A 14987-nucleotide genomic window follows, 5' to 3' on the forward strand; every position below is an offset into this window, starting at 1 on the left:
AGATTAACTCAAGGCAGAAAGAAGGCATGTACTCCAATCCAGAACAGGCCACTCATAGACATGGCGCCATATTTTCTAAACCAAACACTGAACATATGATTCAAATTTATTAAATGCCACTGATAATAGTAAATTTAATAAATGAGTGGCATTTAATAATTGTAATGTGGATGCAGAAACATTGACATTCTGGGATATTTTGATAATTTACAGGAATAATAGGACAGGTATTTAAACAGAACTGACCCAAAAACCTAAGACATGCTTTTGTATCTACAACAATCTTCCCATCATAGTCTCTCTCCCTTCATGGTACAGTGATCCTACACGAATACAACAAAATGTTGGTAAATGAAAGCAACTCACTATAATCATCAGTGCATAAAAGACATACAAACAAACAGGGAGCTTTGACTCAATGCAGATGTTTATTGGAACTAATGTTTGTTTTTTCATATGAGCAACAGCTTCTGTTGTTAATAAAATCCGGGCGTGATTATTATTGCTAACAGCAGCACTCATGGTATGAAATTATAGCTTCAGTTATACAAACTGTATTCTAGAGAGGTGGGTTTTGGTTGCACAAAGAGGAGACCTTTTAAAGAGGCAGCACATTTAAAACATTTTCTTACTTATTTTTTTAAAATTAATATTCACAATCAGTGATTCAAAAAGCAGCAATTTTAAAGTTGAATGAGCTGCAATTGGGGGTAGTGAGTTTCTCATCAGTAGAAATGCTCAAGAATGAGGTCGCGAAGTTAGACAAGGTTGTTGTCCTCACAGATACTCCAGCCCTCTGCTTCTATGGCTCTGTGAGAGATCTGGGTTTCTTGGACCTAAGCAGCAGTGCAGGAGCTGGCACAGCTAATAAGTGCTTGTAGGTCACGGGGAAGCCTGGGTTCCATGGCCTATTTAGACATTTTCTCAGGATAAGGATGAAATTGCAATTGGAGAAATAAACAGAATAAGCTGGGTCCAGCCAGAAGTCAGTATTTGTGCATAAACCTTGAGGCCATTTCAAGTCCTGTTTAGAATTCTAACTTTAAGGAGAAAAGCTCTTTTTGGTGTTGGTTCTGATCCCAGAAAAAGAGTCCACTGGACATGTGTTTTTGTGGGAGGAGCTGGTATAATAAAGGACATCTTGAGTGGACATTTACTATTGTTCTCCCTCCATGTGGAAGGCCTCCTCCGTCTTACCTGTGGACAAGGCTCTGGTCCAGTCACCTCTTCTGGGAAGCCTTCTTGATTGATATCTCCTCCCCCAAAACCTTCATACCAGAATGGTCTTTCTTTTACCTCCATGACTTTCCAAAGCAGCACTTGGCAGGGTTTGTTCTATTACATGGTAGTCAATTACATATGTTTCATGTCTCCCAATAGGAGCTCCTAGAAGGTATAAATGATACTCTCTTCATCTAGGTAGTTCCCACAGCAGCCACCACAGCCTGGGATGTTGGGGTGTGCCCAGGCAGTGCTTGAAATGGGAAGATATGGTGTCTTGGGATGCCTTGGGATGATTCCAAAACAGCATTACAGTTCTTCTTTGGCATTGAAAATGGAGTTTCTGCTAGCTTGACAAGTGTCTGATGGAGCTGGGTCCCATTGCCACCTTCCCCTTACAGAATAAACAGCAGGGCACAAAGAGGTAGAATGACTTGTTTATAGAACCAGAGGCAGGCTGTGAATTGCTGTCCCTGAGTATTCAGCCTGGGGTTTAATATATATATATATATGTTCTCATTCTCCATTATCTTCCTCTTTTTTTTCAAGAGACCTGGAATTACTCCAACAGCTGCATACAGGTCAAGAGTTAAAGTCCCCCAGGGAAGATCAATTTCTATAAAACAGAAGACAGGAACTTGGAGCTTCTGATCCCTTGGAGGGCTTATATCTTGGAGCTCTGGAGGGCATAAGGTCTCTAGAAGCTTCCTGAGAGAGGATGGGAGAGGCATTTTGCTTGGAAAACACTTATGGCCTTGCAAGATGAGGGAGTTCAGGGTGAGGCTCAGGGGTAAGGAGTCGGGGAACGGCTGCTTGGGGTCAGCTGTGGACATAGGAAGGAAGAGTGTAGGGGCCTGGGGTACAAACTACCAGGGCCCACCTCGTGCAGCCCAGTTTCCCAAGAAGGGAAGGAGGCCAGGGCCCAGAGCAGATGCTCTGCTTAGGAATAAGGAAGGATCCTTTGGCTCACACTTTGCCTGTCCCATGTCCTTGGGAACCCACCCGTAGTGGAAAGGGGTGGGTATTTCAGGAGCAGCAGCAGCATTTTGTCTGCATCAAAGTTCCTTTGAACCGATTGTAATTTTTGCCTTTTGGTTACATTGGCTTTACCTCATCTTATCAGGGGGAAAATGGCTTCATTGTATCTTAAATCGTCAGAGCTTGGAGGACCCTTTGAGATGAGGGAGGAGGACTTGCATAGGGTCATACAGGGGGCTAAGGGCAGAGCTAGTTCTAGAACCAGGTGTCTGCCTTCCCAAACCACAATCCCCAGGCTCCCTCCTGTCCCTGCTTCTCTCAGGCCCTCCTGCAATCTGGCATCTAGTGCATGTTCCTAGCTACATTGCTAGGGGACATACCACAGGACTCAGAACCTTGTCTGTTTTACTTTTTTAGGGATGAGGGTGAAGATTGATGTTGGGCAAGTTGCACGGTGGCAAAAAAGCATACAGCATTTAAGGGCAGATGGAGATGGTCAAGGTTGAGGGGAGAGGTGTGTCACTGATCCATGCTAAGACCCAGGCAGGGGTTTGTAAGAGAGCTTCGTCTGCCTGGTAGACACATCGACCTTCTGCTAAGGTGCATTTATTGAAAACAGTGTATGCTGTGCACTGTGTTAAGTGCTATGCATCTATTAGTTAATCTTTTCCTCATCAGACTTTTACGAGGTAGGTAAGGTATAGCGTTTCCATCTTATGAAGAAACTGAAGTTCGAAGAGATGAAGTCACCTGCCCAGCACTGCAAACTAGTAAGTGATAGAGCCTGGATTCGGCCTGTGTTCTGACCACTCTCTTGCTCCATCTCTTTAAAGAGAGTGAAAAGGGGGTGAAGATACCTGCTCTATTGCCCAGTAATGGATAAGCCGAAGGAAGGGGGATGGGAGGAAGGAAAGGAGAAATGGCTGCTTTCATCGGAGGATCGTCCTCTGCTACTGACTGCCCACAGCTGGTGGTGCTGGGGCTGAGGAGCCAAATTCAGTTCCTCACTCCGGTGACCCTCTGGATCCAGTCCTTGTTGTGGTGGATGTAAGAGTATACTCCGTAGCGGTCCTTCTTCCCACAGTCATCACCCCAGGACACAGTGCCCACCAGGTGCCACTGGCCTCTTTCTCTATTCAGGGTCACCATGGGGCCTCCAGAGTCACCCGCACAGGCGTCCTTTCCCCCTAGGTGAAAAAGAGACATAGATGAAGATAAAATGCCCCTTCCCAGCCCAAGTCTCCTTCTCCCATGTATGGGTTGTAGTTCAGAGAATTGGGCACTAGAGGGCATAGCAGACCGTTGGACCCAAACCTCAGCTCTGGGCAGTTCTAGGTCAGGCCGCATCAGAGTTCAAATGATTCTAAAAAGCCCTGATTCAGACCTCTTTCTTTCTTTTCTTTTCTTTTTCTTTTTTCTTTCTTTTTTTTTTTTTTTTTTGAGATGGAGTCTCGCTCTGTCACACCCAGGCTAGAGGGCAGTGGCATGATCTCGGCTCACAGCAACCTCTACCTCCTGGGTTCAAGTGATTCTCCCTCCTCAGCCTCCCGAGTAGCTGGGACTACAGGCACCTGCCACCATGCCCGGCTAATTTTTGTATTTTTAGTAAAGATGGGGTTTCGCCATGTTAGCAAGACTGGTCTCGAACTCCCGACCTCAGGTGATCCACCCGCCTCGGTCTCCCAAAGTGCTGGGATTACAGGCATGAACCACCGTGCCCGGCCAAGGCCTCTTTCTTAAGGAAAACACTGAACTTGGGAAGGGAATGATGAGCATCCTGTAAATATCTTTTCTCCGATGCATCTTCTCCTGTGGAATCCCTCCTCCCACGGCCTTCCTCCAGTCCCCCGCGCCCCCACACTGCCAGCCCACCAGGTTGGGAGGCCTCTGTGCTCCCTTGCTGGCTCTGCACCACTCCCTGGCTGGCAGCGCCCCTGTTGTATGCCAGCCTCTTAACCCACCTTCCTTCTCCCCAGCACAGATCATGTCCCTGGTCACTTTCTTCTTCAGCGGGGCATAAGCCTTCTGGCAGGTGCTGTGGTCAACAATCGGGATTTCAATCTAGAACACAAAGCTGTTATTGGTCCTCATCCCTGGCTGAGAAGCCTCTGCTATTCTGACACCCCTGAAGACGGCTCCTCTCCACTCCATACCTGGACGGACCTGTGTCTACCTTAGACTTGATCTAAGAGACTGCCCCATGCTACAGGTGAAGGAACAGTTGAATGGAGAATCAGGAGGCCCGTGTTCTAGGGCAGTCTTGGCTGTGAAGACCTTGGCTGTGTGAACTTGGGCAAGTCACATGCCCTCTCTGGGCCTCAGATCTCTCATCAGTAAGATAGAGGTAATCATACTTGCCTAGGAGATGTATTAGTCAATAGGACAATGTATACAAAAATGAAGGTTGGTTTTCTTTTGTCTCACCCCTACTGTAGGACCTAGAACATGTGGCTTACTCATTGTTTTTCAGACTCTGAGACTCTTTTTCCTCATCTGAAAAATGGAGGTTGCAGTATTTGATATACTAATCACTGTACAAAGAGGAGAGGCAGGAACAAGTGCTTTGTAAACTACACACGCTGTATAAATATTAGCTACTGTGGAGTTATCACTGCTGGCGTTGCAGCAAGCACTTTGTTATGTTGTCCTCCCTCTCTATAGTATGAGCATCTGTCTCGATGCTGGATCTGTATTTTATGCATTTCTATCTTACATTGCTTGGAGCTTAGTAGATACCCAGAAAATATATGTTTTTTTGCAATGCAGCAAAATCGATACATAAAAATAAGGCATTGTGACTATTGTTGCCCTTGATCCAGTGTGGGGGTAACTGTTGGAGTAGATGTCTGGAATAAAAAGAGGAAACATATGATTCTCTTTCAGTCAAATCAAGAACTGGATGGGCCATATTCTCTAAATGGACAACTCCTGTTGCCCTTGCTGGGAGGAAACCAGAGGCCATTCAGATCCCTCTTGGGTCATGGCCTTCCCTGGATAAGGGGAGAGGAAGCCAGGGCAGGGTGGTCCTGAGGACAGGTCCTCAGCAACTGCTGAGCACCTGATTCATCGTTCAGGTATCATTTCAGCATCACTTCCTTTGGGAATGCCTCCTGAACCCCTGAGACAAGATCAGATTCTCTTTCATATGTTCTGGAGCATCCTGCATTTCTCTCTCTCCACCTTTATCACATCCATAACTACTTTCTGTCCATTCCACTTGACCATGAGCCCAAGGGGGCCAGGGACCAGATCTATCCTTTTACCCCAGCACAGCTAGTAGCTAGTACAGTGTCTGGTACCAAGGAAACACCAAATAGACCCCCGGGAGTTAGCGAATGAAGGGATGAATGGTTGTTGCAAATCCCAAATTTTAAAATATGTCAAAATAATATATGTGGACGAATTTAGAAACTAGCTGTGTCAGTCATAGGCCCCGGTGATATCAGAGCCAAGCAACTCTTTGATGGCAGCTCATGTTGCCCCATAACTCTGCAGTTGGAAATAATATCTTATGGTCTAGAGAGGCAAAATAACTTGCTTCAGATGACCAGCAAGTTAGTGGGAGCCAAGACTTGAAACTATGGCTCCTTACTTTTAGTTCAGTGTTGTTTTTTTTTTCCTTGAACTGATAGGAATATGAACTTCTAAGTGTAACTGCCAAGTTCATTACTGCAAGGACTGTGGTTCTCAAGAGCCTGGCTCATTCTGGCCAATTTGGTGTACAGTTCTCATGGTGCGCAGCTGGATTGTCACCATGGGGGTGTCTAAACTTGCTGTTTTCTGGGAGAATTTTCATAAGCTAAGCCTTTAATAAGCTACCAGAAAAACTTAACAGTGTTTAGAGGCTAGAGTCCATGACATGTAGAACAAACAAATCAAGCTTTCTGGGGTTCAAAGTCCCATTGAACTTTGGAGGTGGGTCTGGGCTCCTAGTTTCCCTCTCACCAACCCCCACCCAACCTCAAAATCCCTAAGGGAACAATACGGAGAAGGAAGGCCCAGTGCAGAGCTGAGGTGTCACTGTGCGTAGGTTATAAAGTGAACTTCACCTCCATCAGGGTCTCTGGGAACCTTTGCAAGAACTGCTTCCCCCAGCCGCTGACGATGACCATGACTCCTGGAGGAGAGAAGATACTGTGAGAACAGAGAAGCTATCTGTGGGGTGTTTGGAGGGGTGCAGCTTGCAGCTCCATCATCCTCTTCTGTGGAGGAAAGACTGGATTGTTCTTCTCAGAGAAAGGTGGCGTGGTGGGGAGGAAGACGTGAAAGGCAGCTGGGCTACAGATTACCTGCAGCAGAGCTAGGGGCACTGGTTTCTATGATGTGTTACTGGCTTACTTGTTTAGTTTTCTATTCTGTCCCACCCTCAACTAGTCTGAAACCTAGGGTCCATGAGAGCAGAATCTCATTCTTGGTCACTGCTATATCACAATGCCTATCGCAATGCTGGCACATAGTAGGTGCTCAATCAAGAACAGCGAATAAATAACAAGCCCAGCCTACTCCACTACGTGCTATGGTGCCTTTAGCCAGCCCTCCTCTCTGCTCCCCTTCTAAGCCTCTGTTTTCCTATCCATAAAATGAGGAGGCTGGACTTGGTATTCTCTAAAACCCCTTTCAGAGTTGACATTCTAGAAGTCTATGAAGTTGGTAAATCTGTGGGGCAATGTGGAAGTGGGTTGAGCACTGACAGAGCAATTATTTTCTCATTTGAAAAAGAGCCTGGATACTGAAAACAGTGTTGGGCTTAAAGTCAGAAAACCTGTACTATATCCCCAGATCTGCTTCATACAAGCTGCATCTCAGGTGAGTCACCTCACCCTGCTGACCCTTAGTTTTCTCGTTTGGAAATGAGGCTACAGTGCCACCTTGCAAGGCTTGCATGGTTCATAAATGAGTTAATGAACATAAAGCACCTGGCACATGGTGGGCACATGGCACCCAATGAGTCAAAGCCAGCTACACCTGGGCCTTTCCTGTTGGCTCAGTTCCCCTAAATACTCCTCAGATTACATCTCAGCCATTTTTCTTTTGAGCTAAAGGAAGTGAACTTGATGTGGCACCACTGAAATTAGAATGAAAAGGAAGCCAGCTGACATGGGTCACCTATGTTTAAGTATTATCTCAAACATGGAAATGTCACAGCCACCACATGGGATAGCATCTCCAGTTTAGAGGCAAGGGGATTGAGGCTTAATGAGGTTAAATAACTTCCTGAAGATCACCCAGCTGGGAAATGGTCGCAGTGGGGTTTGAGCCTGTGCTGAGTATTAAGCCATTGTCCCCCAGCTTGAGACTTACCCTTCTACATTCTGCTTTGTGGTACTAGGGATGAGACTCTGAAGTGGGCAGTTCTACTTTGCTAGCTGGTTTCCTGAAAACAGGGGGCACTTTCAGAAAGGCAGGAAGACTTGCTTTGGCTGTTGGCATCAGCCCTGGCAGTGGTTTTTCACCCCAGTAGTGGCCATTGTTTTCAGCTGTTTTGCTTAGCACGTTAGACTCTTCTGCAGAAGTTCAGGTTCTGGCCCCATAGGGCCCCTTTTCCAAGCTTCTAATTTCTAACTCCAGGTTCTTACCTTTGTTTCCCCAGCCCTAGGGTTGGTGGTTTCTTCCTGCAGGTACCATCTCTATGATCTCAGCTTTTCCCTCTTACTTCTCCAATCCTCCAGTGCCCTATATTAAATTCTCTCTGTTACGATAACTAGTCTAGTTTTTGTTTTTCTATCTGGACCCTTAGGTCTGACTGTTTACTATGTGCTTCCCACAACTTTTGCTGCCTTGGACCCAGTTGTGACTTGGCTGTTTGAGGGGAAGCAGTTGGTGAGTCATGCAGACACTGTCAGCTGACTTAATTGGCACCAGAGCTTCACCAACGTGAAGACGGACTCCTTGTGGAGACACCAGCTGCCCTGCAGAGGTGGAGGTAGGGGAAAGTACCTTCCTGCTGGGGTCCCTCAGGCAGACAGATGGGCATCACGAAGGCATTCAGCACTGGGCTCTCCAACAGCTCCACCAGAGCCACGTCATTCTCGAATGTGTTGGGATCATACTGGGGGTGGAGAGTGATGTGTTTGACGCCGAGATGCTGTTCATTTTCATCTGACCGGAGCCTCCAATGCTTGCCTGGGCAAGAAGAAGACATGTGAGGCATGGAGGCAATGGAGGATAAGGTCACACCTTGTTCCCTGTCAGCCCCCACCCCAGCCCCATCCAGCCCTTGCTTCCAGCCTTAGCCCTTTCACTGCCTTCATCCACCTTTCCCAGACATCCCACCCTATTGGTCATTCTCTACATAATCTCATGGGTGCCCACCCTTGCCTTTCTTCAGGAACTGATGCTGTTGCCTTGTAATGCTTGTTCTGATGCCTGCTGCCACATGTTCAATCCATATCATCACCTTCAGTGCCTGTGTCAAACATGACCTCCTCCAGGTAGCCTCTCAGACTCTTGGGTTAGAAGTCTTTCCCCTCTGAACTCCCATGGCATTTTATCTGTTCTTCTTCTACAAAACTTACTGCTTGCTACTTTCCATTAGAGGTCTCTGTGCTCACATCTTATTCCTTTATTAGACTGTAAGCTGCCTGTGGGCAGAAACTAGGTCTTAATCATACTGTGTCCTTAGATCCTGGCATAATGTCAGTAGGTAAATATGTGTGGACCTGAATTGAATCAGCTGGTCATCTGATTTTATAAACAAGAGGGGAAATCTGGATCGTATATGTATGATCCATTTGAAACCACAGGTTCATGGAAATCTAACAGGTCTTTGGAAATTATCTAGAGGCCTCCTCATTTTATCGTTGTGAAACTGAAGCATAGACTTCAATGCCTTCTCATGGTCACGTGTCTGGAGAATCATATCTTGCACTTGGACTCAGGTTCCTGGACCTCCATCCCAGGTGTCCTGCCCTGACAAATGAGTGAGCGAATGAGTGAGCAGACACGCCTTGGAAAGGGCCAGTAGGTCATTCCCAGAACCACAGCTGGCTTCGGGAGTAAGCTTGCCCCTCACTCACTCACCCAGGATGATTTTGAAGTCAGAAGGGCTGAGCAAGTCTGAGTCATGTAGGGTCGGATCTTCCGGATCGAGCGACTGGTGGAGGCAGTGTGCGGCGGTCACAATCCAGCTGGAGCCTGGGGAACAGAACACACGTCTCATCGTCCTGCACTACTGGGTCTTGCCTCCCTCTGTCTTGAGCTGAGGATCTTCAGGCTACTCCAGAGGACCCCTCAAGACCTTGAAAATGGCCATACTTCTCTCCATTGTATTTTATGGCCCCCAACTCAAATGCTCATATGATCCTAATCTGAAGATGAGGATTTAAATCTGTGATTTTTACCTGCCTATTCCAACCAAGGCCAGGACTGAACATTGTAAACAGGATTTCAGGGATCCTTTGAGCCCATGGCATTGGTGAGAGCCAGAGAGCCCAAGGTGGGTGCACAGAAAGCCTGTGGTCAACTGGCTGCCTTCTCAGGCCTTGCTTCTCAAAGTGTGGTTCCTGGACCAGCAACATTAGCATCACTTGGAGGCTTCTTAGAAATGAAGACTCTTAGGCCGGCCCCACCTCCGATCCACTGAATCAGAATTTTCATTTTAACAAGACTCTCCAGTAATTTGTATGCATATTAAAGTTTAAAATTGATGAATCAGAAGCTACCTACACTGGCTGCACGTTAGAATTACCTGGAGAATGAAAAAAGAGTAAATCAGTGTCTGGACCTATATCTAGACCATTTATGTCATGGGGGTGGAGCCCAAGCACAGATAATGTTTTAAACATTTCCTTAGTTAATTCTACTGCTGCCAGCGTGGAGAATCACTGCTCTGATCTAGACCTTTCATTATATAGACAGGAACCCTGAGGCGTGGAGAAAGCAGAGATGTCCAGGGTCACCCAGCAGGTTGGTTTCAGGGTCAGGGCCAGGGCCAGACCCCAGGGCTCTTGATAGTCAGCTTAATGCATTTCCTGTGTCTCAGCTGGCATCTTTCTCTGGATGGACAGGCATCTGCCCTTCGTTTAATGCAGGGTCAGGCTTCCATTCACCTCTTATGTGGAGCAGATGACAAGCCCGTAAGTAGCTGAGCCCAGAGACATATCCAAGATGAGCCAAGCAGAAAGAAAAGCTCTAGAACACAGGGGTGGGGGAGGCTGAGTATCAGGTCAAAGTTCAGGGTCGAGGGCAGAAGTGCTTAGTCCCAGAGCAGGTTCCAGGCTCCACTTGGCCCTCTGAGAAGCAGCTATGTGCTCCTGGGTCCTGGCCAGGGCTCTACTTAGGCCACTCTTCTCTGCCCTGGGGCATTTTTTGATCCCTGCCCACGTCCAGGACCAGATTTTCCAGGTGGATCAGGTGGGCTGAGGTACCCAGGTTAGGACAGCCTGCCTTGGTGTGGGGCTCTGGGCTGTTTAGATGAACCCAGGGGTGTGCACTGGCCAGTTCAGAGACATAGCTTGGCCTCCCAGCTCTGCAGATCCCTCTACCCAGGTGTCAGTGTGGGCATTAATGAGGTGCTTTCCCCTTCCTCTGTCCCTTGGCTGCTTTCCTGTTTCTTCTGCCCTCTCCTATCCTTCCCTTGCTCTTTAAGACTGAATGACAGGAGGGAGACAGAAATGATAGATCAGGGTTGCTGCAGGGAGTGCGAAGTATGAGGGCATTCCAGCTTGGCTGAGGGTAGAGAAGTGAACGTCAAACATTTTTCAAACATAAGTCACAGGGAATAAACACACAATGAATCACAATACATGGTGGACATTAGTGGACTCAAAAATTCAAGGTTTGTCCTAGATACTCGGGAGGCTGAGGCAGGAGAATGGCTTGAACCCGGGAAGCGGAGGTTGCAGTGAGCCGAGATTGCACCACCGTACTCCATCCTGGTGACAGAGTGAGACTCCATCTCAAAAAAAAAAAAAAAAAAAAAAAAAAAAAAAAAAAAAAAAAAAAAAAATCAAGGTTTAAGAAAATGAATTCATTCTTAAAATTAGGTGCACACAATCCATCTCTCTTACTTGCCCTCTAACAAAATCGGAGCTGTCTGGTGAAGCAGAGTCTTCCCTCCCTCTGCCCTCACTGGCAGCTCTTCCTCCACACCACCCTGCTTCTCTCCAACTTCCCTTCAGGTCCCTCCTTCCCTGGCTTCTTCTCTCCTGGGTATCTTGTGCCCTGCCAGTACCTCTTCCTCTTGTTGTATTGTTCCCTTTCATTTTTCTCTTTACTCTCTTCAATCCTCTATCTTATTTTCCAGGTATCTCTCAGTGTTCTCTGTCTCTCTCTGTCCTCTCCATTGTTGTCTTTCCAATTCTGGTCCTCTGTTTCCCTTCCCTTCTCTCCCTTGGTCCTCTCCCCGACTCTGCTCCCACTGAACTGCCCTCAGCCCTGTCTGGCCCTATAATACCTTCCCTCACTCTCTTTACCTCTCTGGGGGACTTCTTTGAGTGAGACTATTCATCTTTGGGTCTGAGAGAATATAAGGATAAATTCCTTGCAGAGTAGGGATTTATGTAGCCCTGGTGCTTTGGCTGCAGCTCTAGCCCAGACCTGATGCCTTGCCAAAGGGATCCTTGCCCCAGAGCTGTCCACCCCTGGTTGGATCTGGAGGAGGGTGAGGCAGAGTGAGAGGCATACCCATCAGCCTGGGAGTTGCTCATGCAGAGATGGGCCAAGCCGGGCCTTCTTCCTCGGGGGTGGGATCCGATGCAGAAGTGGCCTAGATAGCCTAGATTGCTATTCAGTTTTCTTTTGACATCAGAACTGGAATAGATCTTAGATTGCCTGGACCAAACTGTGTCAGGGAGAGCCATCGGCTGTTCTCATTCTTGCTCCCACTCCCACCCACATTCCATTACAAAGGTGACAGTCCTATTTCCCAGTGTTATCGAATCTGCCTCCTTATTTCCATCCATCATACCCTGTTCTTACTCTGAGGCTATGCCTTCTCTCCCCACCACTGCAATGGATGCCTCACTGATCTCCTGGCCTCCAGTTTCACCCTCCTTTTTATCATTGCTGCCTCTGGAGAGAACTTTCCAGAACATACTTATCAACCTAAAGCAGCATTCAAGACAAGATAGAAATTCCTAAGCATAGCATTCAAGGTCTTTGTAAATCGACCTTCCCTGATCCCCAAGGGTGAGTTTCCTGGCTCTGCCTGAACTCACAGCCCTGGCATGCCCTGTCTTTGACCTCCATGTACTGTTAAATTCATGGTTGAGAGACTCCCTGACTTTGTCCTTCCCGGTGCCAGAGACAGACCAGGATCCAGTCTAGTCGAGAACTCTTTCTACCACACTGTGCTTCTGCACCCTGATGCTAGTGTGCACAATGATTCTCAATGAAGAAACCTTGGTCAGTCTCCAAGGAGGGGGTTCAGTTTCTTAGCTTCCACCCCTTCCACCTTCTCCTTACCTAGAAGGGAGCCTCCGCAGAAGGGCTGCCCATTCAGGTGTGACAGCATGGCAATCCAGGGAGTGGTGCCTTTCTGGGCTGGGCGTCCATTGAAGATCCTGGCCATTAGCTTCCGGGAGAACTTGGGGAGCCCACACACTGCATCCGAGGGAGGGAGGGAGAGACAGATCAGACTCTGGGCTCCATCTTGCCCACTGCCAGAGCTCCCAGCTCCTCACCCTGTTAGGAACATCTATTATTTTTGCTCCTCCACCATTAATTGACCTTCCTGATAATAGCATCCCAGTCTTTCTTTGGAGGCTGCACTTTCCTTATTCTTAGTCTATGCAGCTAGAGTTGGATTGACCTCACCTCTGGTTTCAGGGATAGGAATGTGACTGATCAAAGCTATGCACTTTCTGGTCACAGCAATTGCTCAGAGATGGGAATGTGACCTTGGCTGGACCAATGAAAGCCTTACTTGAGAATTTTGCTAAACATATTACAGAAGAGAAAGTCATTCCCTACTGGAATTGCCAAGCTATTAGCCATAAGCCCAGATCTGCCAACAATCACTTCATTAAGAGTCTGCTGAGAATGATGAAGAAAAGTGGAGCCGAAAGTTGAGGGACAAAGAGAGAGAGAGATTGCACCCTAATAGTTGAGCCCTTTGATCTAATTATACTTGAAGTCTTTTGGTACAGCCTTTTCAGTTATGTGTGCCTATAAATTACCTTTTTTCCCCTTAAGCTGCTTATGTTGGGTTTATGTCACTTACAAATGAAAGAGTCACAGCTAATAAAGAATCATTATGCTCCAGCCACATGAATCTTGTCTCCTCAGAGAAGCCCTTCCTCAGGGCCTCGTGGAGTTGAAGATCCCCTCCACCACAGTGTCTGCCTGCTCCATCCCATTTTCCACTGGCTTGGATTGACAGACACGCTCCCACATACACACTTTACAACTGAATAGCCCTTGGAGACCATCTGGTCTATCCCTTTCATCATTCAGCTAAAGAAACCAAGGCCCGGAGAAGGAAATTGACTTCCAAAAGGTATTCCATGAGTTAGTAGCAAGACTATAGTTCTAGGTCTCCTGACTCCCAACTCTGGGCTTTTCTTACTCTGGCCAGCCCCATAAACTTTTAACTATGTGGCTTCCCAGAACACTCATAACCCAAGCCCCTGGATCCAGGCAGTCACCTGCTACCTTTGTAGCTGTCACCAGGCTGGAGAAAATCACAGATAAATGCTCTGCATCCACAACCTTGATGCAGCCTCAGCATCTCCCAGCATCATTCCACATGCCCACAGCCAGCTTCCCCAAGCTAATGCCCTGCCTCCATTCCCAACAGACGCTCAGAGCCCAATGAGTGGGAACTCCCTGAGTGGGAACCCCACTGAATCGGAACCATCCTCCTCACCATCTCTTCTTCCTATAAACTTTATTTTCTTCAGAACTAATTTTTCACTCTGGATCTCTTAACTTTTGAACTCTTGGAGACCTGGCCTTGGAGACTGTCACCCCTCTCCTGTATTTTTCATCTCTCCTTATTCTATGCCTCCAAAACACAGTCAAGACTTTTCATCCTAAAAATCAGCTTCCATTTCCCCGTTTGCCATTCATTCCACAGTCTCTCCTTCTCCTCCCTTCTATAGTAAAGCTTCTGAAAAGACGAGTTGACACTCCTTTCCCACATTCTTCCTCCCCCTTTGGAGCCGGATTCAGAAGAAGAAAGTGCCACGTACTGCACAAACTTGGAAATAGGCAGCCATTTGAATATTTAACAGGTCTACAAATAGTAGATGGAAATAAAATGTCTCTGAGACCATAAATGGAACTTCAACCATGATATCTACATACAGAGTAGGATACTATTTTTTGAATCTTATCAGATACATTTTTCATCCCTAGGAATTCGCTGTGCACTGTGGCTCCCAAGCCATTGAAGCTGGAGCATCCACGGTTTTAAGCAAAGGCTGGATAAGGCTTTGACTTGAAAGAGCAAAGCAGAAACCAAAGTCTGGTAAGACGGACTTTCATTTTGAAGAGTCAGGCTTCATAGTAAGAATAAAAAATTTGTAGGTTTCAAGGAACCAAAACATGGAGAACTGAACATGTAATTTTTACCATAAGGCTTAGGGAAGATGCATGGGCAGTTTCCTAACTCTGAGAAAAGAGCTAAAAGCCCATCCTGGGAGACTGAGAAGGCTGGAGAGAGAGGAAGGAGGGAGTACAGAGAGAGGACTGAGAGAGAGAGAGGACAAAGGAAGAGAGAAGGCCTAGAGACTTGAAACTCACACATGGAGCCTCCTGCCTGCATACCCCTCAGGGATGATGATAGAGACTTGATTCGTCTCTTAGGGAACTTCCATCCTGGAGTCCTTTATTGGGACTCTTAGCAG

General features: G+C 47.0%; 1 protein-coding gene across 4 annotated transcripts in view; it reads right to left on the bottom strand.

Annotated features, from left to right (window-relative positions):
- Nucleotides 1–409: 409 nt before the first annotated feature.
- The window catches only part of MASP1 (MBL associated serine protease 1), a 74430-nt gene continuing 59852 nt past the window's right edge, over nt 410–14987 (bottom strand). For 3 of the 4 annotated variants that reach the window (XM_516941.7, XM_063807415.1, XM_054681314.2), the window contains 6 exons: nt 12604–12741; nt 9220–9333; nt 8137–8322; nt 6249–6316; nt 4161–4260; nt 410–3386 (listed from right to left, as the gene is read on the bottom strand). In XM_516941.7, the coding sequence (XP_516941.3) occupies nt 3196–3386; nt 4161–4260; nt 6249–6316; nt 8137–8322; nt 9220–9333; nt 12604–12741 (797 nt within the window). In that variant the 3' untranslated portion in view covers nt 410–3195. Of the gene's footprint in view, nt 3387–4160; nt 4261–6248; nt 6317–8136; nt 8323–8715; nt 8781–9219; nt 9334–12603; nt 12742–14987 lie in introns of those variants that run through there. The other variant, XM_063807416.1, reaches the window with a different exon arrangement.

Source organism: Pan troglodytes, chromosome 2, assembly GCF_028858775.2.
Source record: "Pan troglodytes isolate AG18354 chromosome 2, NHGRI_mPanTro3-v2.0_pri, whole genome shotgun sequence".
NCBI lineage: Eukaryota > Metazoa > Chordata > Mammalia > Primates > Hominidae > Pan > Pan troglodytes.